Source organism: Artemia franciscana, chromosome 19 (genome assembly GCF_032884065.1).
Source record: "Artemia franciscana chromosome 19, ASM3288406v1, whole genome shotgun sequence".
Classification (NCBI taxonomy): Eukaryota; Metazoa; Arthropoda; class Branchiopoda; order Anostraca; family Artemiidae; genus Artemia; species Artemia franciscana.
The window spans coordinates 26,062,287-26,087,279 of record NC_088881.1 but is presented as its reverse complement, the minus strand read 5'-3'; the positions used below and the strand labels follow the sequence as shown (position 1 = coordinate 26,087,279).

The 24,993-nt window shown below is 31.9% G+C and overlaps 1 protein-coding gene across 2 annotated transcripts in view; it reads left to right on the top strand.

The window, feature by feature from the left end:
* Positions 1 to 24,993, top strand: part of LOC136039486 (Y+L amino acid transporter 2-like) — a 102,749-nt gene that overhangs the window by 44,209 nt on the left and 33,547 nt on the right. For both annotated transcript variants that reach the window (XM_065723275.1, XM_065723274.1), the window contains exons 4-7: positions 1,843 to 1,981; positions 11,403 to 11,526; positions 18,649 to 18,752; positions 23,018 to 23,114. In XM_065723275.1, the coding sequence (XP_065579347.1) occupies positions 1,843 to 1,981; positions 11,403 to 11,526; positions 18,649 to 18,752; positions 23,018 to 23,114 (464 nt within the window). The remainder of the gene's footprint in view (positions 1 to 1,842; positions 1,982 to 11,402; positions 11,527 to 18,648; positions 18,753 to 23,017; positions 23,115 to 24,993) is intronic.

Here is a 24,993-nt window from a genome sequence, read left to right as displayed (position 1 = left end):
GGGATCAGACTTCCTCTTCCTCGGCATTCTGCAAAAAATGATACTTTTAGGAACGAAAAGCAAAGAACCGTTTTTATTGTTGCCATGGCTAACACAGTTTGAAAGATTATCTGGTGTATATCAGGCAGTTCCGTCTCACAGCTTGACCTTTACATTACATTATCAGTTGTTGAAATGAGGGTACCCTGGGACACAATGGACGAAAAGTGTCCCAGGGTGCCCAGGAACACGTGTCCCAGAGTACCCAAACAGGTAGCTCTCCACACAAACTTCATCTTCTGCCCCTAGATGGTAGTTCAGGTCAACCACTGAACAACATTTTGTAGCCTAAAGAAAACTACTTCAGACATAAAAACATTCAATACCCTCCGACGAACTGTTCAAAAGATTTTTTGTAAAAACCAGGTCCTTTTTCTTACTCAAACACCCATAAAAAAAACTCTTACCTAAAATCTCTGATGAAAATGTTTCTCGATTTCTTCAGGAAAACACATGCATACTTACTGATAGATGGCACGTCGTTCGTCATTCAGGCGGGATTTTTGAACAATTTTTTTTTTCACAAAGGTACCATGTCCCATCTGACCCTTGTCCCATCTTCCCCACATCTCCCCTATATATATATATATATATATATATATATATATATATATATATATATATATATGTATATGTATATATATATGTATATATATATATATATATATATATATATATATATATATAAAGATATATATATGTATATATATATATATATATATATATATATATATATATATATATATATATATATATATATATATATATATATATATATGATAATCTCTTCATAATATCATTTAATTTTTGGTAGTGTAGGTTATGTACAGCTGTGTCAAAGAAGCTCTGTAGACGTGTGTTCAAAAAACTTTCTCTTATGTTCTTTATATAAACGTAAGTTTTGATAAAATAAATTAACTATTTATGACAATTACTTAAAGTAAGGGTGTGCGAAAGCACTGGATGGCTGGCCCCCAATCCCTCATTCAATGATCTCATCAAAGCACCACCGGTATGTACCTTAGTGTATTGCCATGATTCTTAGTTTTTGATTGTTAAAATATATTTAGTTGGTAGTTTCAAGTTCTAATAGCAGAAAAATCCGGTCCTTTCCGCTTGGATAAACTTTATCTTGCTCGTTAGTTTTAAAAATCTGCCGTGCGTGGAATATAATATCATGTTTGATATGTTTGTGTGATGCTGGTACCTAATATTCTCTATAAAAAGACGCCTAATAAGGTTGTTTAAAACGTAATCCTGTTAAGATCTTTAAGACGTTTAATGTTTTGTAATAAGGTTGTTCATGAGACGTTTGACTTTATCATTGTTTTATCCAATCTAGGGGTCTTTGTAAGCATTGCTCTGCGCAACCCATATTTTTTCTTTTGGGAGGGATTGAAAACACAAATAAAGCTGTAATTTCAGGCCACAGTATACCTAAGAAGGAGGAGTGTCTTCTTGCCGAATTCCGGGTGGGGCTCTTAACAATACTTGCTTCTTCTTTTTCGTGACGTATTAAAAATCACTGTTCTTTCTCATCTTTTTTCTTACAAGTTAATCGATGGTAGTAAAAAAATGCATTTTACTTTTTTATACATTTACGATTTTATAGTTTTGTCATATTCAACGTCCAACAACTGATTGGGGTTACATTCAGTATATTTTGCCGCTACGTCGTGCCTCTTTATCTCAAAATTAGTTCCTTTTTAAGGGGAGGGGGCGGACTGCAGGCCTGTTAAAGGTCTAAAAATTCATCTCGATGGCTCTTATCTAAGCTGTACTTATGTTTGTATTTTATTCAAGGTCATACTGAGTATTTCACTTTTGAAAATTCAGAAACAGATATAACAAAAATTGCTCTGTCCTTCTATTCCGGCCTCTTCGCTTACAATGGCTGGAACTATTTGAACTTTATTATCGAAGAATTGAAAGATCCGGTCAGGTAAGTTGAACACGTTGCTTAAAATGTTTTATCTGTTATTTGATGACTAGGCTATTGTGTTAACTTTTAATACAAATTCCTGTGCAAAAATTGCCTATAAAAATTATTGTTTCGAAGATTGTATCGTTTAATCGAAATCTCAGTTTGAGTTGTATAGGGGTTTGATGCTTTTTGCTTACAACTATACCAGAAAAATGTTTTGCTACATCGAACGTTGGTGGCTGGAAATCTTTTTTCTTAGTTAAATTTCATTCTGAAATGCAATAAATTTAAAAAGAAAAAAATATGCTAAATAATGTTTTCCTGTCATTGCAATTTGTGTATATGCTACCTTGAACGTCTGAATTAGGTGAATGTCGACTTTTACCGCCGCATGTCAGAAAATATCTTTTTCTCCTTGGATTTAGTCAGCGTTGCCAGTCAACTTTTTCAGTTTTATGCAAGGTTTGATGGTTATAGGTTAGGTGATAGTCAACTTTAACCAGATTTAGGACATTCACAGTATATATATATATATATATATATATATATATATATATATATATATATATATATATATATATATATATATATATATAATTATGTGAAATAAAAAAATTAAGTTTTCCCTCTCCTTTTTCACTATTAACCCAAAGAAGTTTCCCAATAGTTTGTAAAAGACATAGTAAATTTATTATATTACAACAACAAAATCAAGGGGTTGCCCTCTTCATAAGTGTGTACGCCAGGTGGCGGAAGTAGAAATGTGGCGGGAATTGCGCCAAGCGTGGTGCAAACAGCATAGCAGGAGTTCCCTTACTTGGTAGAACAAGTTGCGCTCCAATATGTGTGCCAGGTGTTAGAGAATGGATAACCCCTCGAAAAAATTAGTCTTGGAAACTTTGAGGAGTTTTATGGTAAGTAATCGGTCATTGTAAATATTTAGATAATTGTCTAGACTATACTTGGACTAGATAATACGAATTAGATGAGTGAAGATGAGGATTAAGTAAATTAAAGGCTTTGAGCTGGTCATCATGTAAGTTTTGCAGCAGAGGAGATGTATCAGCCTTAATAAGAAAAAAACTTCGTTGTTATCAGACTTGTCAATAAGGAGGGGGTATTCGCCCCCCTATATTTTGGAAAATATACTTTTTAGAATTTTCATTGTAACTGCCTCTGTTGACATTCCCAATGAAGAAATTGGAAAGAAAACAATCAAAATTGCCCTTTCCCCCATCATATGTTTTGAAAGATACATTTCTCCCCTCTAAATTTCCTTGAAATGACGCCACTGGTTTCTTTGTAGTTGTGAAATAAAAATAACTTATCATCCTAAACTGGTGGATAAATAAAGATCAGGGTTAGTGCGCTGTTGCCACATAGGACTAGTTCTCGTCGTTCGGGCTAGCAAACTTATAATTTTGGCACTTCACAAATTCATCAAAAAATTTGCTAACATTTTTGTTGATTAGAATTTAATAGCATAGCTTCAAGGAATTAGCCTAATCTCGCATTAATGTTACATTAATATTACAAAATGGACAAATTACATTGAAATAAACGCATAACTTGGTATATTGAAAACCCCCAAGAATTTGGCTTGTACATACTTGTCTACCCGACATTTCAATAAAGATTGACGCAATTAATTGCAATCACTGTATTAAGTAAGCACAATTATGATAAGCTATTGAACGCTATTTGGACAACAAGTTCGATTTGATAGTTAAGTAAAACAAATAAAAAACGTTAAGGCACTTGCTTCTCCACAGTACATTTTGAAAACAGTTATAGCAGGTAGATTTTTAATTTATCCCAATAGATAAATACACTCAGAATTTTCCATCAAACAGTTCGTAATAGCAAACTGTAAAAGGGAATGACGCGTCTCAATAGTAACCGATACTCTAAAAGGTGAAACTTTGATATAAATAGATATGAATAAAAAAAAATAACAGCTTATTACGCTGAACATATAAGATTTATCAAGTTTAGTGTTACCCTGAAAAGGCTACGAGCCTTAGAAAAATTGGCATGAATTTCGAAAAATGGAGGAAAGGCCCCCTAAAGGTCAAAGAATCATAATGAAAATCACACCACCAGATTCAGTGAATTAGAGAACCCCATTGTAGAGATTTTAAGTTCCTATATGCAAAAATGTGGACATCTGTATTTTTTTTTTACCAGAAGAAAGATCACAGATGCGTTTTTATTTGTTGTTGTTTTTTGTTTTGTTTTTTCAGGGGGATTTTATAAAAAAAAAAAAATGGTCCTAGAACATCGGGAGAGGGCTCATTCGAACGAAATTAAAAGTTTTAGTGTTCTTTTTAAGTTGCCAAAAAAACTGGAGGGTGACTAGCCCCTCTTCCTTCCCCTTTTCCCTAATATCGTCCGATCAAAATTTTGAGATAACCATTTTGTTCAGCATAGTTGAAAGGTCTAATAACTATGCCTTTGGAGATAACATGATCCCCAACAGACCCTAAGATAAGGTATTTAATATATAAAATTTGCGTATTGTATATATAGTGTCATTGGGAACTGTGTGTGCGTTTTTCGGGTGGGATGGGATGAATTTTCACTGTTGGTCTCTATTTAACCTAGAAAAATTGAATTCGAGCTTATTTAAGCTCTGACGCACTATAAACAAATAGTTCATTTAACAGATTTTAATAAGTGCTACTTAACGCAATTCATTTATTGCAATTGTTTATTGAATGCCAAAAATTATAAAAAAAGGGTTATTGAACATGAGGTTAGTTTTTTTCTTACCGTTATATCATCCTAATAGCTCAATTGTAGCAAGTTCGTCGAATCTCGCATTAATCTCACGTTGGAAGCATGAAATATTGAATATTTTTGGAAACTGTCCCAAAACAGTCCGATATCAGAGTGGGACTACTATCCAGACTAAAGTCTGTTGGAATTTGAAGTCTGGTGATAGGACTTCCTTTGTAAAATTTTGAATCATGATCGCTTGAAGCGAGGAGTCTCTCTCTTTCAGAAATCATGTATACCAGATGGTGTGTGCCAAGCTTGGCAAAATTATGCCAATTGTGGTGCAACTGTGCTAAGCCTGACGGAACTGTACAACATACGTGCCGTTCCAAGATGTACATCTGGTGGTGGGAATTCAGCACCCCTCGACTTAAAGTAGAAAGTTTTGAATCGACTATTTTAAAACAATGAATCAAATTTATTTACATTAAAAAACAACATATGATTTACTGTGTCCTGTCGTACGATCCAAGCCATTTTTCCTTGAAAGAATGCAGATTCTCTTAAGGAGATCGTCTTGGGGTGTCGGGGGAGGGGGTAACTGATCCTTAATTTTGAATTATTTTTATCTTTTGAAAAAGTTTTTTTTATAAATTTGCCCCCCCTCCACCACTTCTTCTTTGTGAATAGCCACCTCTGAATTGGCCGATCGTTCAAAAAAATTCAAAAAATGGTTTGTGTCAGATTTTGCTCCTCTCAGATTTGTTTTAATTTCCTTAATGCTCAATTTTCTTTATGAGGTCACATGCCTAATCAGGATGCGCACATTTCCAAAAGACAACGCCTTTTTTGATAAAAAGATCAGAATTTTAAGTGTAAACTTTCTAGTATAAACTATTGACTGAATACTTGGCACTACGTCAACAAATTGACAATGTGGCGAAAATAGTTATTTATAACAATGAATTGAAACAGGTTAAATCATTTTTCAACCGCTTTCATGACTCAATAATGAAAATGAAATTTTAAAAGCTAAAGTAAAAATACTTTGTGAAAATGGATTGTGAAATCAAAGAGAATGTTGCGTACTTTATTTATCGGGTGTCTTTTATCCAATGTCTAATTTCTTCAGGAATTGAAAAACCGTCGGAATGGAAATTCTTCTGGCGCTCAATCAAATTGTGGTACTTATTGGTAGAACTTATTCTTACTGGTACTTATTGGTACTTATTGTGGTACTTGTGGTACCCCCAACCACTCAGATTATTCATTCACTGACGCATTGTAAAAACCGTTTTTTTTTTGTTTTTTTTTCGTTTGTTTCTTTCAGCTTATCGTGAGACAAGACAAAGAGAAGTAATTTAATAGACGGAAAATATATAATTTATGGTATATATTTGTACATAGCACATTTGAGAGAGGGGGGGGGGTAAAGTATTTGGACAGTGTTAAGTTAGAAATACAAAAAAGTATCTGAAAGTATTATTGTTAAGTGTTAAGTTCTTACTACATAATATGCAGAATAATCGTGCCTAACACCTACTATACTCAACTACTCAAGTTTTTTTTTATAAAAACACGCAAAAAATGATTTTTACAAAGTTTTCTTATGGAAGTAAAGTGTGAAGTTGTCTAAAGTTTAATAAAAGCCCAATTCTGCTAAAATTCAAGGAATATATACCATTAAAAAACATTTGCTGTGAGGATCAGGAAAATCTCAGTTTTTTGTGAACCATGAGCACCTATGAGATCTTGGTAACTTGCAAAATATACTTAAAAATTTCCTTTGTTTTTTTTATACTGTAAATAGTCAGTTACTTTCTTGACAATTTTTGTTTGGTATTTTTTTTTTTTTTTTTTTTTTTTTTTTTTTTTTTTTTTTTTAATTAATGATACTTTCAGGATTCAACTCAAATTTCAAATCCTAAAAAAAACTTTGGAAATCTTAATTAACTACTTAAGATATTAAAGAAAGCGTGTCCAGAAAGGGCTTCTTCTCCTTAATAGATGGCATTAGGAGTTGATGCCTGTTGTTTCTAAGAAAAGATCAGTCGAATCCTGGAACTATAAAAAAACTCGTGCAAAGAAGTAAATTTGGAAAAATAAGCCCCAAAAATATTGGCTAGCGTTTTATAAGGTAGCAAGAATGCCAGATTACCAGGCAACACCTATGGTCCATTTTGATTTATTATTCTCCAAAGGAAAATGCTATCTGACAAGGTATGTTCTACCTAACCAGAACCCGGCTCAATTAGAAAATTCGATTCATTAAGTTCTGACTGTATACAGTAATTGAGGTAAAGCGTAGGCTACTTGGTTACATTCATGGAGTAGATGGAAATCAGACGTATTTATTTAGAATTGTTTGTTGATAAAGATTTTTCTGGGAATCCTTCTCCGAACAAAGATGGAAAGTGGAATCCTTGACGTCAAGCATTCTTCCGTATGTTTAAGTAGCCTTGATTATTGACAAATTCTTAATATGCCGTTCATATCAGAAATTCTTTGTCTATTTTTAAAAGATAAGTCCTGTCCGAAATTGCAAAATCCTGGGAAAAGGCTGTTAAGTATTTGAAGTGAAGAAAAAAGACGAAACTAGAAGTGGCTTTGAAAACTTTAGGTTGTAAAATATGTTTGTTACAGGAGGGCAAAGAAACTAAAAAAAAAACCGGGCTTCAAAAAAAATTAAAAAAAAAGCACGGTGGTGCTGAAAACGTTAGATTACAATGTAGGCCTATGTTTGTAATGGGAGAACAGAGAAACTTAAAAAAAAAAAATGGGCCTCAAAAAAGAATAAAAAAAAGGCACAGCAGTGCTTAAAAACGGTAGATTGCAATGTATGATTGTTGTAAGGGAACAAAAAAAACTAAAAAAAAAAATCGGGCTTCCAAAAAAAACAAACAAAAAAAACACGGTAGTGCTGAAAAACGTTAGATTGCAATGTATGATTGTTATTGGAGAACAAAGAAACTAAAAAAAAAAAAAAAAAATGGGCTTCAAAAAAGCACGGTAGTGCTGAAAAACGTTAGATTGCTATGTTTGTTTGTTATAGGAGAACAAAGAAACTCAAAAAAAAAATCAGGCTTCAAAAAAAAGCATGGTAGTGCTGAAAAACGTTAGATTACAATGTATATGTGATATAGGAGAACAAAGAAACTAAAAAAAAAATCGGGCATCAAAAAAAAAAAAAAAAAAAAAACACGGTAGGGCTGAAAAACATGGGATTGTGATGTATGTTTGTTATAGGAGAACAAAGAAACTAAAAAAAAAATCGGGCTTCATAAAAAGATAAAAAAAAATTACGGTAGTGCTGAAAAACGTTAGATTGCGATGTATGTTTGTTATAGGAGAAAAAAAATTGGGCTTCAAAAAATAAAAAAAAGCACGGTAGTGCTGAAAAACATTAGATTCCAATGTATGTTGTTTTATGAGGGCAAGAAACTAAAAAAATTGGGCTTCAAAAAAAAGCATGGTAGTGCTGAAAAACGTTAGATTACAATGTATATGTGATATAGGAGAACAAAGAAACTAAAAAAAAAAAACCGGGCTTCAAAAAAAATTAAAAAAAAAGCTCGGTGGTGCTGAAAACGTTAGATTACAATGTAGGCCTATGTTTGTAATGGGAGAACAGAGAAACTTAAAAAAAAAATGGGCCTCAAAAAAGAATAAAAAAAAGGCACAGCAGTGCTTAAAAACGGTAGATTGCAATGTATGATTGTTGTAAGGGAACAAAAAAAACTAAAAAAAAAAATCGGGCTTCCAAAAAAAAAAAAAAAAAAAAAACACGGTAGTGCTGAAAAACGTTAGATTGCAATGTATGATTGTTATTGGAGAACAAAGAAACTAAAAAAAAAAAAAAAAAATGGGCTTCAAAAAAGCACGGTAGTGCTGAAAAACGTTAGATTGCTATGTTTGTTTGTTATAGGAGAACAAAGAAACTCAAAAAAAAATGGCTTAAAAAAAAGCATGGTAGTGCTGAAAAACGTTAGATTACAATGTAGGCTATATGTGATATAGGAGAACAAAGAAAAAAAAATCGGGCTTAAAAAAAAACACGGTAGGGCTGAAAAACATTGGATTGCGATGTATGTTTGTTATAGGAGAACAAAGAAACTAAAAAAAATCGGGCTTCATAAAAAGATAAAAAAAATTACGGTAGTGCTGAAAAACGTTAGATTGCGATGTATGTTTGTTATAGGAGGGCAAGAAACTATAAAAATTGGGCTTCAAAAAAATTTAAAAAAAGCACGGTAGTGCTGAAAAACATTAGATTCCAATGTATGTTTGTTATATGAGGGCAAGAAACTAAAAAAATTGGGCTTCAAAAAAAAAATTAAAAAAGCACGGTAGTGCTGAAAAACGTTAGATTCCAAAGTATGTTTGTTATAGGAGGGCAAAGAAACTTAAAAAAAAATTGGGTTTAAAAAAAAACGGTAGTGCTGAAAAGCGTTAGATTGCAATGTATGTTTGTTATAGGAGAACGAAGAAACTAAAAAAAAGGGCAAAAAAAACACGGCACGGCACGGCACGGTAGTGCTGAAAAACGTTAGATTGCGATGTATGTTTGTTATAGGAGAATGAAGAAACTAAAAACTACACGGCACGGTAGTGCTGAAAACGTTAGATTGCGATGTATGTTTGTTATAGGAGGACAAAGAAACTCAAAAAAGTAGGGCTTCAGAAAAAAAAAATCAGCAAGGTAGTGCCGAAAAACATTAGATTGCATTATATGTTTGTTATATGAGGGCAAGAAACTAAAAAAATGGGGCTTCAAAAAAAAAGCACGGTAGTGCTGAAAAACATTAGATTCCAATGTGTTTTTGTTATAGGAGGGCAAAGAAACTAAAAAAAAAAATCGGAGCTGAGAAAAAAAAAGATCGGGCAAAGAAACTAAAAAAAATCGGACTTCAAAAAAAATAGCATGGTAGTGCTGAAAAACGTTAGATTGCAATGTATGTTTGTTATAGGAGAACGAAGAAACTAAAAAAAAGGGCAAAAAAAAAACACGGCACGGCACGGTAGTGCTGAAAAACGTTAGATTGCGATGTATGTTTGTTATAGGAGGACAAAGAAACTCAAAAAAGTAGGGCTTCAGAAAAAAAAATCAGCAAGGTAGTGCCGTAAAACATTAGATTGTATTATATGTTTGTTATAAGAGGGCAAGAAACTAAAAAAATGGGGATTCAAAAAAAAAGCACGGTAGTGCTGAAAAACATTAGATTCCAATGTATTTTTGTTATAGGAGGGCAAAGAAACTAAAAAAAAAAAAAAATCGGGCTACAAAAAAAATCAAAAAAAGCACAGTAGTTCTGAAAAATGTTAGATTGAAACGCATATTTGTTATAAGAGAGCAAAGAAACTTGAAGAAAAGACAGGGCTTCAAAAAAAGCACAGTAGTACTGAAAAACGTTAGGTTTCAAAATATGTTTGTTATAGGAGGGCAAAGAAACTCGAGCAAAATTGGGCTTTATATGCTACTGTTTTTACATTTAGTTGTGAATTCAAAGATTGTACTTAGGGGATCAAAGATACAGAGAAAAATTACAAAATAAAAACTGTATTTTTATTTGTTTTTTCGAGTAGCTATATATTTCTTCTTCGATAAAAACTCAGACTCTTAGTGTCAAATAAGTTATGGGAAAACATATTGAACCTATAAATAGAGTATTCTGGGCTTAGCACATATTCCAGTTTGTAAATAACGACGAAGACCACACTGCCTTTCCATCACAAACACAAAAAACAAGAAGAACAATAGGGAATTTTTTAAGACAGTGGGAAACAGATTAGAATGAATATTTCGGCCCCTGTCCAAGGGCCGCCCTCAGCAATACAAACAAGAAAAAACAACTTACGAGAGGATAAAATCAATAAGACTAAAATGATATAAAAGGACGGCCCTTGGACATAGGGCCGAAATATTCATTTTAATTTGTTTCCCACTGTCTTAAAAAATTCCCTATTGTTCCTCTTGTTTTTGGTATTCCAGTTTGACGAAAGATTTTACATAACGCCTTTTGAATTAGGCTACTGCGCCTGACTGTATGTCGTACATTGTTGTGTATATTGTGCCTCCGATTACATAAAAGGTGCAACGTACAATCGTACGTTGTAAAACGTTTCAATCTTTAGCCAATGCAATAAGTAAATTTGGTTTTGAAAGATGACAAGCGTTATTTGGACGATTGATAATATTTTTTGGTGTTACGGGGCTATCTGTTCAAAGATTGTATCCTTTAAAGTCATCTGATTATGTAATTATAATTCTTTGAAAAGGACAACGTCGTTCGTTTTGATGAGAAACGTCTTTCGAAAACATGTAATGTTTCGTACTTTATTTTAAGTTTTTTCTATTTGTGGGATTTTTTTCTATTTGTAATTTTGTGCGCATCCTTTTTTTTTGTTATTTATTTTCAGGAAATTTATTTTTGCATCATTTTCCTTACGGTAAAATTTCTGTTTGGTTGTTTGATGCCATGAAAAGTTTTATTTCGTTCAGATTTTGAAAAACTTTATGGGGGCTTCGACGTTCGTTAGTAAGGTGGATCTTACCGCCCTACTCCTGTCTTTAATTATCATTTATGATGTTTCGTTTGCAAATATTTGACTAAAATAAGCTATTTTGAGAAACCTTCCTTCTGGGAAAAATTATAGCGGAACTCAAGTTGATATGTCATTTTTTTCTGTAAAAATTTAGTATAATTTTTTAATTATTTTTTAGGAACCTTCCTCTGGCTATCTACATCTCTGTAACAGTGGTCACTTTTGTTTATGTCTTTGCAAATGTGGCATTCTACACAACACTTTCTCCGGCAGAGGTGTTAGCTTCTGAAGCTGTTGCAGTTGTAAGTTGTTTTTCCATATCTGGGTTGTTTCATGAGGTGAAAAGATACGTGATTAGAACAATTTTTTGGTCGGGTGGAAGTTGGTTAATAACAGTTTAACTGTTTGCACAAAGGAAATTACCTATAATGAGGTTTATTTCTTAAAAAAAAAGTCTATAACAAACCCAGACAGGCTGAATTGGCAAATTCTAGTCAATAAAGAAAGAAAAAAAAACTTAAAAAGCGAAAAAAATATGGCCAGTCAAAAAAAGGAACTTTTCAAAATGTTTTAAGAGGTCAATGTCAATTGACAAAATATTAATGCCAAAACGAAATGATTCAACAGTTTTACTGGCTGTTTTTGAAAAAAAGTGGGATACGCCCTTTCATTTGGGGATGATGAATACTTATGATGAGAAAATTACAAAAAATTCTTTTGACAGCAATCCATTCCCATGAAGCGGCTACAACCCTGTCTTGGATGAAATATAGTATATATATATATAAAAATACTTTATTGCCAATATATTACACAGACTTTCAACATATACCGATGACGTCAATGGTTCTCTTATTTTGACAGAAATAGTTATGCAGGTTACGTCTATCACGTGCTTTAAATGACCTGTCGCATACATAATTTAACACCATTGTCAAATGCCAAATTCATCAGTGCCATCAAGTTACACACCTTCGATTTTATTGGCTGATATGAAATACAGCTTGCCAAAATCGATGAGAGAGCTTGGCAAAGTAAGTTGATTTCGGGATGTAAATAACTTTTTTTCTTCTGAACGAACGAGTAAACATATCAACTTTGTCTGTTGAAGAAGTTTAGGCAGTGTAAATATACCAACGGGAGTTTATGGGGGACCTTAAAATTATTTTGATAGAAATTCGCCACTTGAGATAAGGATAGAATAATTAATCGTTCATCCGGACGTTATGGGGAAGGACAATAATTTTTAATGTACGAAAGGATTTTTAAAATTCGCACCTTAAGGTTGGATGGTAAATCTCATCCCATTTAAGGAAACCGTATTCATTAAAGATGAAATATTTTTGCCCTCATTAACATTATTTCTTTTGATAGAGGGTTAAGACCCTTCGTAAAGGTTTTCGGACATGATGAATTATGAATTCCGTGGTATAATTTTGCTTCTCATCTGATACAAGCAGATTGGTTTTTGTTCTTTTTTGGTCTCATTTTTGCCGTCAAAATAGATAAATGTCTAACTAAAACGTGTAATCGCAATCGAAACTCTAAAAAAGCGATTATAATGAAGCTCTAAAAATGCACCTCAGTCATTAATTATTTTGATAAAAATTAATACATCAAATGAATGGAATTTTTATGCAGATTCTAAATATATAACAAGCTTTGAGTTTAAAGTTACTTATCAAAAGCTAAGAACCTGAGAAAATTTGCCAAATTTTCGAAAAAAGTGGGAAACGCCCCTGAAAAATGCAAGTAATCCAGATGAAAATTGCACTATCATATTCAACATATTAGAGAACCCCATTTCAAAGGTTTCAAGTCCCTATCTATAAAGAAGTGAAATTTCGCATATATTTTTTTCTCAGTAGAAACATCACGAAAACGTGTTTAATTATTGTGTTGTTTTTTTTTGTTTTTTTTTTGTTTTTGTTTTTTTTTTACAGAAGTGACCGTATTAAGCCAATGGTTCTAAAGAATTAGGAGAGGGTCATTTGAACAGAAAATAAAAGTTCCAGTATCCTTTTTATGCAGCCAAAAAGACTATGCCACGGAAATGGCGTTTTCTGCCCTTTTGTGGCACCAAACAACGATTTAGCCCCAAAGCGGCCGATTTTCTAACAGTTTGACATTCTGAGATAACCAATCATTTTAAGAACATCAAAAAACCATTTATTGAATCTACTGGTTTCAGAGGAGGCAACGCCGCATGGTGGCACATTTGTTTTTAAAAGACACGTGGTCAATAGAACATAAATGGTTAATATAGACATATATCGTCCTCCTCAACCCCCTCCTCTTTACCCTAATAGTCGGCTTTCTGTCCAATTTTTAAGAACGATTGTTCAAGCACAGGGGCGCTGGACTGAACACGAAGTATTTTTAAAGCAATATAAAGCTTTAGCGTAAATAGCGGGGTTTGAGGAAGGGAAAGCCCCCCTGCTATACGGAATAATTTCTGTTCGTTTTAAGTTTAAACACCGTCCTTTACTTTCATTGAGGAAAACTTGTTTTACTTAAATTTAATCTGTTCAAAGACAAAAGAATGATACTATCTAAAAATTAATTTCAAGAAGATTCACAATAAAAAGTACTTATCCCCAAAAACTTCACAATTTCAGCCAGATTAAATCCCTGGATGATACGATATAACAGTTATTTTGTGGGGACAGGTTCTAAAACGAAAGGGACCGGTTTAATTGATATTAATGCACTAGTCGTATTCGGGGAGGCATATTTAGTTCATAAGCAGGAGAGGCCGTCCATGACCGAGGCAAAAATATTTCATGTCAGTAACCCAAATAAAAAAAAATACATATATTATAAACTATGTCCAAAAATGAAGTAACATAATTCTATTTCGTATTGTTTTTTTCTTCTCTCTTCTTTTTTTTTACATATTTTGGACACGACGATATATAAAATTGAACCTCCAAAATCACCGTACATTTTTCATGATTTCGAATTGGTGTTAGAAAGACATCAAAACCTATATAGGCTGGTAGTATCTCTCTAATCAGGAGCACATCGTGTAACATATAGAAGAAGAAAAACTTCCAAGTTTTGCTTTTCTTCTTCGGTGTAAGTTTTTCTTCTTCTATATATTTATGTTTTGCTATGTTTTACCATACGGAATCGAAACATACTAGATTCTCAGACAGCACAAAATAAAGAAGAACAAGAAGAAGATGAAAAAAAACTTTATTTCTAATTTTTGACAACAACGACTACAGGTCTTTGGTAACCTATTCAACTCCTCCATCAACTTGCGATCAAGGCAGGTTCTTTTCCGTAATATAGCTGTAAATTTTAGTTGCTAATATACCAAAATTCACAAAATATTTGACAAAAAGGGATACCCATCTTTTCTCGACAAGGGTGCAAATACAGGTTTATTCTACAGCTTCCACCCACCCCTTCACCCCCAAATATTTTTCCTTCTTTCCTTCAAAACTTTAAAGCAAACACTTGGAACATTTTTTTAATGCAATAATGGTCGGACTTCTACTACTTTCCTGCACATTCTATTATGAATTATAAACAATAAAAAAATCAAAATATAGCCCAAAGACAATTGAAAACTCCATCATTCATGCACATCAAGCTTTAAATTCGATTTTTTTAAACTTAAAGTATAAGATTACAAAACAAAAATTAATCCAAAATATTCCTAAGAAGGAAATATTACATTACTGCATATAACTGTGAAGCAATAAAGATGGACTCTTCGAAATCAAAGCTGTATAGACTAGCCTAATTATTTTGCTTTATTGCAACCTGTAAATTAAATGTTGACTAAGCAATAAAGGGTTCGTTTTCTTATTAGCATGCTATCAAACTTTGAGAATGGGAAAGCGCGCGCGCGCGCGAGCTGAGAGAGAGAGAGAGAATTTGAAAACGGTTCGCAAATACTGAAGAGCTTTATATGACGGACGATGGGCTGTATTACACCAAACAAGTCGAGAATGTGTTATTTTATCTTCCACCCTTTCCCCTTGATAGCCGTCAGTAACTTCTGATCAAATGATCTTTGTTTTTATTAATATGTATGAACATATTTTGGTGATGACTTTCCTTTCTTATAGGATTATTTATTTTTTTATTTTCTTGGCAAACATATCGAGCATAATTTATTTTCGAATTATTTTTGGCTCTTGAGCAAAATCTGTCCTCCAGACCTCAAAGAGAAGACAATTATCATTCCTATTCAGTAGTTTGATTCTTTTGCCTCCAGACTTTTCTCATTATTTTCTGCACAAAATACTAGCGGCAAGAGCAGTATTCCAATAAATTTCACGCCCTCTCTGGAGTAATTTTTGCACTAATTCTCATAGAATTTTAAATTATTTTTCCCGCGATTTTGCAAATTGAATGAATTTACATTCACCGGTGAATGTCCGAAATACTTTTTTCTCCTTGGATTTAGTCAGAGTTGCCAGTCAACTTTTTCAGTTTAATGCAAGGTCTGATGATAATATGTTTGATTTGGTTGGACTAGTTTAGGTTAAGTTAGGTTTTTACACCATTTATGATATTTATAATTTTGTAGCCATGTTCTACAATTTTTATCAGTTTTTCTAAAAAACAGAAAATTGGACCCATGTAAAGCCCAAAATTCTATTTTTTTTCCTATTCTGTGAAATAGAAAAATGTGTGAAATAGAATAGAAATTGCACTAATTCTCATAGAATTTTAAATTATTTTTCCCGCGATTTTGCAAATTGAATGAATTTACATTCACCGGTGAGTGTCAGAAATACTTTTTTCTCCTTGGATTTAGTCAGAGTTGCCAGTCAACTTTTTCAGTTTAATGCAAGGTCTGATGATAATATGTTTGATTTGGTTGGACTAGTTTAGGTTAAGTTAGGTTTTTACACCATTTATGATATTTATAATTTTGTAGCCATGTTCTACAATTTTTATCAGTTTTTCTAAAAAACAGAAATCTGGACCCATGTAAAGCCCAAAATTCTATTTTTTTTCTATTCTGTGAAACCCATTGATATATATATGTATATATATATATATATATATATATATATATATATATATATATATATATATATATATATATATATTCCTTTCATATACGAAGTAATTTCTGTTCGTTTGAAGTTTTAATGTCGCTCCTTACTTTCAATTTAAAAAAAAACAGTTTTTTTTTTATTTAATTTCTGAACGTTTTGAATTAATGCATGTTTGGCTCTCCGCAAAAAAATAATTAAAACGAAATTTGCACGTTAATTTATTTTTTTGGCTGAATGGCTTTTTCATAGTTTTGATCGGACGATTTTGATAAAAAAAGGAGCGGGGGAGTAGTCCTAGTTACCCTCCAATTTTTGGGTTACTTAAAAAGGTAACTAGAACTTTTAATATTACGAACGTATTTGTTAGTAAAAATATACGTAACTTACGAAATAACTTACGTAACTAACTTCTAAATTCGTATGTTTTTATTACGTATATGAGGGGGTTTGCCTCTAGTCAATACCCCGGTCTTTACACTAAAGCTTAAATTTTGTCTCATTTCCTTAAGAATGACCCCTGAAGCACAAAGGCCGCAATAGTTGAAATAAATAAAATTACTTTAGCGTAAAGAGCAAGGTATTAGGAGGAAGTGAACCCCTCATATGCGTTATAATTTCTGTTCGTTTTAAGTTTTAATGCTGCTCCTTACTTTCAGTTGAAAAAACTTTTTTATATTTATTTTTTTTATTGCTCTTTAAAAAAATGCTAAAAAATTCTGCGCCCCCTTCGTGGAAATTCTCTTCCTCCATGAAAAATTCCTTCACGGAAATTTCCCCCGCATAACCCCCTCCCCTCAACCCCTCCCCTTAGCCAAAAAATCACCCTGAAAGTGTCTCTACATTTCCCAATAACCGTTACTGTGTGTAAACACTGGTCAAAGTTTGTAACTTGCAGCTCTTCCAACGGGGACTATGGGGGAGTAAGTCGTCCCCAAAGACATAGCTTTTAGGTTTTTTGACTATGCTGAATAAAATGGCTATCTCGAAATTTTTTCCGGTGACTTCGAGAATAAAATGAGCGTGGGAGGGGGCCTAGATACCTTCTAATTTTTTGGTCACTTAAAAATGGTACTAGAACTTTTAATTTCAGTTACAATGAGCCCTCTCGAAACATTTTAGGGCCACAGGGTCGATATGATCACCCCTGGGGAAAAAAACAAATAAACACACATCCGTGATCTGTCTTGTGGCCAAAAATGCAAAATTCCACATTTTTGTAGATAGGAGCTTGAAAATTCTACAGTAGGGTTCTCTGATACGCTGAATCTGATGGTGTGATCAGATTTCGTTAAGATCTTATGACTTTTAAGTGGTGTTTCCCCCTATTTTCTAAAATAAGGCAAATTTTCTCAGGCTCGTAACTTTTGATGGGTATAATTAAACTTGATGAAACTTATATATTTAAAATCAGCATTAAAATGCGATTCTTTGATGTAAATATTGGTATGGAAATTCCGTGTTTTAGAGTTTCGGTTACTATTGAGCCGGGTCGCTCCTTACCACAGTTCGTTTCCACGAACTGTTTGATTATGACTGTGAATGGCAATGGGATGAGGTCGGGAGTTGAGTCTGTCGAAGGTAGACAAACTTGTTGGTAGTTGCATCACTGGACAAACTTGAAGGTTATATATCTTGTTGGTAGTTACTTTTATTCTGAACATTATATTTTGCATTCAAAAAACAAGCAGGAGGGAAGCATAAATCAGTAAATGAAAGCGAAATACTAATAACTTGTAGATTGAGCGACTAACTTTTTTTTGGGGGGGGGGCATCTCAGGCAGTAGAAACTCAGCTTGCAGTTCTTTTTTTGCGCGTAGTATCTGACAGACCTCTGATTGACAAATAAATGTCAATATAAATAAAAGTCAAAATAAATGAAGAAGCACTTGTTTTCCCCTAAAGTACTATTTTTTAAGAAAAGTCACCAAGTTTTTGCAATCAAATGCATTGGCAACTATGGATACTTATCCCTGGATACTTATCACCCATGGATATTAGTCCTGGATACCCATCTCCTAAAGAGCTGTTGTTTTACATCGGTTTTTTGTGTCTTTGGGGAAAAGGCTTCTCCAGAAAATGTATCACAAATAGAATACGTGATATATCATGGGGAACCAAATTCAGGAAATTGAGAATAATGAGACGGTATCCACGCCTCTCAGAATTTTAAATTTTTGAAAATTTGCTTATTATGCTTTTAGTGTCCGCTTGTCTTTTAGAATCCCCCCTCCCCCCGATAAATTTCAGTTCACATACCCTTACTTGCAAAAGATATTTGTCGAATTTCTAAAATAAAAAAAAAAAAAAAACCCACTTGGTTGAGTTACTTCTGTGTACTTTTTAGGGAAGCCTTTAGAGAAATTCTCTGTAGAAATAGATAAGCTTATCTTTTCTTTTCAGACTTTCGCTAACAAGCTTTACGGTGCTTTCGCATGGACGATTCCAGTGTTTGTAGCTATGTCTACTTTTGGAGCTGTGAACGGAATTCTTTTAACATCATCAAGGTGACCTCCTTTTCTTCTTTCACCTAGGATTTATTGTCTAAGCCCCAGATGGGACATACATCCGTACTTTGGGAGAATTAAATAATAATAAAAAAATTTTTACTGCAAGTAAGGAGCGACATTAAAACATAAAACGAACAGAAATCACTTCGTATATGAAAGGGATTGTCCCTCCGCAACGCCTCGCTCTTTACGCTAAAGTTTGACTCTGTCACAACTGCACTTTTTAAAACAATGAAAAAAAAACTTACAGTTTCCACTAATTTCATATTTTCAAATTACTCTTACCCTGCTGGATAACTCAACCCCCAGCGCCCCAAATCACAAAAATAAACTAAAAAGGAATAAAATATAAAAACTAAAGGATATTCTAAGCCATATATTTTACCTATGTTTTGGAACATAAATATCCCAAATTCCTTCTCTTTCAATTCTATTTATTTTTCATACTTTACCTTTGACCGCTCAATTTTATACGTGGAAGTAATTTTTTGTGGGTTTGAATTTTTGCGGGACGCATTCCTCGAGGGGAGGGGGGGGGCCTACAACCCTATGAATAATCTTTATTCTTTGTTGAAAGCCTTTATCAGCACAGATTTGTTCTAAAGTGTTTTTTAGTGGTGTGATACTTTTGTTGCCTGATTCTGCGTAGAAATAAGATAACTGCTGTTCTAAGTTTCCATCTACTCTATTTAAAAGAAAACAAAAATGGTGCAAAACTCCTTTCTTGTTAATTTATCATGAAGATGAAGCTTGAAATATGCAGCACATACCACAACTCACCAAAATACGCATTGATGTATTTTTGGCGCTGTATTCATGGTTGATTTTGTTGATATCGACAAATATGACTATATTGCGGCGCAGGCGCAATAGTTCATGATCTTTGAATCACAAAATATGCATTCCCTAGGAGATGGGTGAGGTGATTTTTTTTTTTTTTTTTTTTTTTTTTTTTTTTTGCATCCATCTATTTGGCTCTTTGGGACGGGGGGCTTTACTTTCTTTTAAGTGTTTTTTTTTTAAGAAAAGGAGCAGAGTTATAGGGAATGATGCTGGGAATTATGGAAATGAAGATATTAGTCACTGTTGTTTATCGTAGGAAAATTAAAATACAGATTTATAATCTTTCCTTCAATGAATATTCTTGGGTAATTGGCAAGAGAATGTATCATGCAGATTTATAAAAATTTCCTTTAATAAATAGGCTTGTACAATTGACGCAAAGAAGCGTCATATCAAACAATTCGTGGTAACGAACTATAGTAAGGAGCGACCCGGCTCAACAGTAACCAAACCTCTAAAAAATGGAATTTTGATACCAATAGTTACATCAAAAGAATCGCATTTTTATTATTGATTTTAAATATATAAGTTTCATCAAGATTAGTCTTACCCGTCAAAAGTTACGAGCCTGAGAAAATTTGCCTCATTTTAGAAAATAGGGGGAAATTCCCCCTAAAAGTCATACGATCTTAACGAAAATCACACCATCAGATTCAGCGTAAAGTTTTTTACTGTTTTAAAATGTAGAGTTAAGAGAAAGAGACAAACTTTAGCGTAAAGAGCGGGGCGTTGAGGAGGAAAAGCCCCTTTCATATACGGAGTAATTTCTGTTCGTTTTAAGTTTTAATGTCGCTCCTTACTTTCTCTAAAAAAACTTGTTTTTTTTTTAATACAAATAAAGAGGCCATGTAACGAAAGTTAAAACTCGAATCTCCAATATTTACACACAACAAATTGTTTTTCTTTAACTAGAATTTTGATGGATTTGAATTTATTTGGATTAATTGTGTTAGTATTTATTAAAAGGAAGACAGTTTTTACGAGTGTTGAACAAAGGAGTAGTTAAACATAAAGCAAAAAAACAATTTCTTTTGAAATTTAGATATTTGAATAGAGATTCGTTTAATTGTAATAACTAACTAATAAAACAATAAATATTGTTAAATATCTAATGTCTAAAAATATGGATTCTGTTACAATTCGTCATATCTTCATTTTTTATTTTTTTTTTTAGCTTAATTATAAATATGGGATTAAAAGGAAGGGTGTGAGTCACAAAGTATGCCTTGATTCCAAGCGCTAGAAGTTATCTAACATTTCAAAATCATTCCCAAAAGCAAGTTTATCAACTCTTTTTTATTCCTTTCTCAAAAAAAAAAAATACGAAGCCCTCCTCTTTTTTTTACTAAATACTGTTGAGTGAAGGCTGATAAATTAGTTGTTTTTTTTCTACATTATTTTCTTACCTTAAAATGAAACATTGTATGATTTCGCTCTTTGATACAAATGTTCAGCAGTCCAGATAAGCTTCTTGCCAAGACCTTACGTAAATCTTGGACCGTGAGAATTGCATCAGCGTGGCGCACACCACCTGGGGTGCACGATTATTGAAAGAGACTGGCAGTATGTGGTAGCCTATACCATTGTATTAGTGACAATCTTCCTCAATGGCATACTTGCCTCATCTTAGAAATGGTGTATTTGAAGCATTTGATATACCCAAAATAAGAACTCTAGCGTTCTTAAAGTTAGGAAAAAGTTCATTAAAATGAAACCAATTTGGAATAATTACTGGCCAAACGGTTTGTGTTTTTGTAAACTTTCTGATAGTTTTCACTCTCCGATAATTCTGTTTCTTTCTGGTTTCAAGCCTTTGATACGGAATAAAGAGTTAAAGGGTAATTTTAAATACTGTAAATTTTTACTATACTTACCAAAATGGTACAAAAATCGAAAGATTATTTCTCGTTTTGGACTTGCCGACTGCTAATGCTGCTTGGCAACATCGCTAAAGATCTGAGAGCTGATACTCTGAAATAGAAGAGCGCCAGTAATCTTCTCGGCTGTTTCTTTCCCGACGTGTAATCGGTGGACATAGTAATGTTGTTTATGTTGTGCTTTTGTTTGAATTCCTTATAGGCTATCTATTTGTTTTGTATTTTTTCTTCGTTTTTTTTTTTTTACTCCACATTCGATCTGGATTCCGCCTTATTAACTACTTACTTATGTATATTATTTTAGTGAATTAATTGAGATTTTTGGAAAAATGTCTTTGTCGCCTTTGTTGAATAGTCAAAAACAGCTTGATTGTAAGTTATAAAAAAGCTCTACTTAAATTTTGGCTACTCTTCAAATGCTGTCACAATAAAACATTCGTAAAAGAATATTAATTATTCATGTTTGTCGTCCTAGTATCTTCAGAAATTTGCTTAATGATTTGATGCTGGTGAACGAACGGTTTTATAAGACAAGTCTTTTTATTGTCCAAAAGGTAATTTCAACTTGCCTCTGCAATTTTTTTTCTTTTTTTTAACAGATATAAGCAGTTAAATATTAGAATATAACAGATCAGTTGAAAATTGTTGTGCAAAAGAAAAATAAAAACGCAAGAATTTCTCAGTTTATAAACTAAAGTTGTTGTTGAGTAGGAACAAAATCTAATATGATGATACATCTCTGATCCAGATTAAACCAAACACTGATCCAGATTAAACTATTATGTGATTTTTGATTACCTCTGCAATTTTTTTTCTTTTTGGGAACAGTTAAAAAAACAATTAAACAGTTAAATATTACAATATAACAGAACAGTTGAAAATCGTTATACAAAAGAAAAATAAAAACGCAAGAAATTCTCAATTTATAAACTAAAGTTGTTGTTGAGTAGGAACAAAATCTAATATGACGAAACAACACTGATCCAGATTAAACTAAACACTAATCCAGATTAAACTATTGTGTGATTTTTTATTACCTCTGTAATTTCTTTTTTCTTTTTGGGAACAGTTAAAAAAACAATTAAACAGTTAAATATTACAATATAACAGAACAGTTGAAAACTGGAGCGTTTATTGTTTTTTGATAAGAACAGTTTGCTCCTTTCCATTGCTCTCTCCTTTCCCCAACAAAGAAAGAAACTTTCTAGAAGTTTCAACTCGACTAATGAGCCTTGAGGCAAAACAGGATATACTTATAAAACTACATGTAAAAATCTGTTTGAAAAATATTCTTTGCATTCAATCTGCAATGAGATAAAATTCACTTGTCTTTAGGTAAAAACGCATACTTTCTTGTGAGCATCCAAAAATCGACCACATTGTCTCAGCGCAGCTTGTATAACTTCAACGTTATAGTTTTTAGATTGACTGGCTGAATTTCACCAATAATCTAATTTATATGAAATAATATCGTAAGATGCCTAATAAAACATTTATATGTATCTTCAAAATATATATATTTATTAATGAGGCTCCTTTTAGGCTGTTCTATGCTGGGGCTATGGAAGGACAGATGCCTGAAATTTTAACCATGATTCAAGTCTCGAGAATGACGCCGACACCCGCTGTCTTGGTTATTGTGAGTTTTTTTTTTTTTTTTTTTTGTATAATATAAATAAGTAATAATATATAAGTAATATAATATAATAATAGTATAATAATATAATAATAATAATATCTAAATCTAAATATATAAAAATAAGTTGTCTGTCTGTCTGTGGATGGATCAGGTGACGTCACCTGAAAAAACTGGATCAGGTGACGTCAAAACTGAAAAAACTAAAAAAGGCAAAAACTACAAAAAAAACTAAAAAAAGATAAAAAAGCTAAAAAACTAAAAAAACTAAAAAAAGGCAAAAACTACAAAAAAACTAAAAACTAATAAAAAAGCTAAAAAACTAAAAAAACTAAAAAAAGGCAAAAACTACAAAAAAAAACTAAAAACTAATAAAAAAAATAAAAAAGCTAAAAAACTAAAAAAAACTAAAAAAACTAAAAAAAAGGTAAAAAACGAAAAAAACTAAAAACTAAAAAAAAACTGAAAAATAAGCTAAAATAAAGGTAAAAACCAATAAAAAACTAAAAAAAAAACTGAAAAAACTAAAAAAAGGCAAAAACTACAAAAAAAACTAAAAACTAATAAAAAAAGTAAAAAAGCTAAAAAACTAAAAAAACTAAAAAAAGGTAAAAAACTAAAAAAAATAAAAAATAAAAAAAAACTAAAAAAAAGGAAAAAACTGAAAAATAAGCTAAAATAAAGGTAAAAACCAATAAAAAACTAAAAAGAAAAAAAGGAAAAAACTAAAAAAAAATTTCATCTAAAAAACTAAAAAAACTAAAAAAGGTAAAAACTAAAAGAACTAAAAAAGAAAAAAATAAATGACGAAACTCAAAGAGAAAGCGACCAGGACAAAAGGAATGTTCGATTAGCAATCAACAAAGCACCGGGACACAGGGAGTATAAATGACGACCAGGACATAAGTAAAAAAAAAAAAACTATCTATATATATAAAAATAAGTTGTCTGTGGATCTGTGGATCGTGGATCAGGTGACGTCACCTGAAAAAACTGGATCAGGTGACGTCAAAACTGAAAAAACTAAAAAAAGGCAAAAACTACAAAAAAAACTAAAAACTAATAAAAAAAATAAAAAAGCTAAAAAACTAAAAAAACTAAAAAAAGGCAAAAACTACAAAAAAAACTAAAAACTAATAAAAAAGCTAAAAAACTAAAAAAAAGGCAAAAACTACAAAAAAAACTAAAAACTAATAAAAAAAATAAAAAAGCTAAAAAACTAAAAAAAAACTAAAAAAAGGTAAAAAACTAAAAAAACTAAAAAAAACAAAAAAAAACTAAAAAAAAGGAAAAAACTGAAAAATAAGCTAAAATAAAGGTAAAAACCAATAAAAAACTAAAAAAAAACTGAAAAAACTAAAAAAAGGCAAAAACTACAAAAAAACTAAAAACTAATAAAAAAAGTAAAAAAGCTAAAAAACTAAAAAAACTAAAAAAAGGTAAAAAACTAAAAAAAAAAAAAAATAAAAAAAAACTAAAAAAAAGGAAAAAACTGAAAAATAAGCTAACATAAAGGTAAAAACCAATAAAAAACTAAAAAGAAAAAAAGGAAAAAACTAAAAAAAATTTTCATCTAAAAAACTAAAAAAAACTAAAAAAGGTAAATACTAAAAGAACTAAAAAAGAAAAAAATAAATGACGACACTCAAAGAGAAAGCGACCAGGACAAAAGGAATGTTCGATTAGCAATCAACAAAGCACCGGGACACAGGGAGTATAAATGACGACCAGGACATAAATAAAAAAAAAAATTAACAAAACTAAAAAGAAGTTAAAAACTACAAAAAAACTAAAAAGAAAAAAAAAACTAAAAACTAATAAAAAAACTAAAAAAATCTAAAAATCTAAATAAACTAAAAAAGGAAAAAAATAAAGGAGAAAA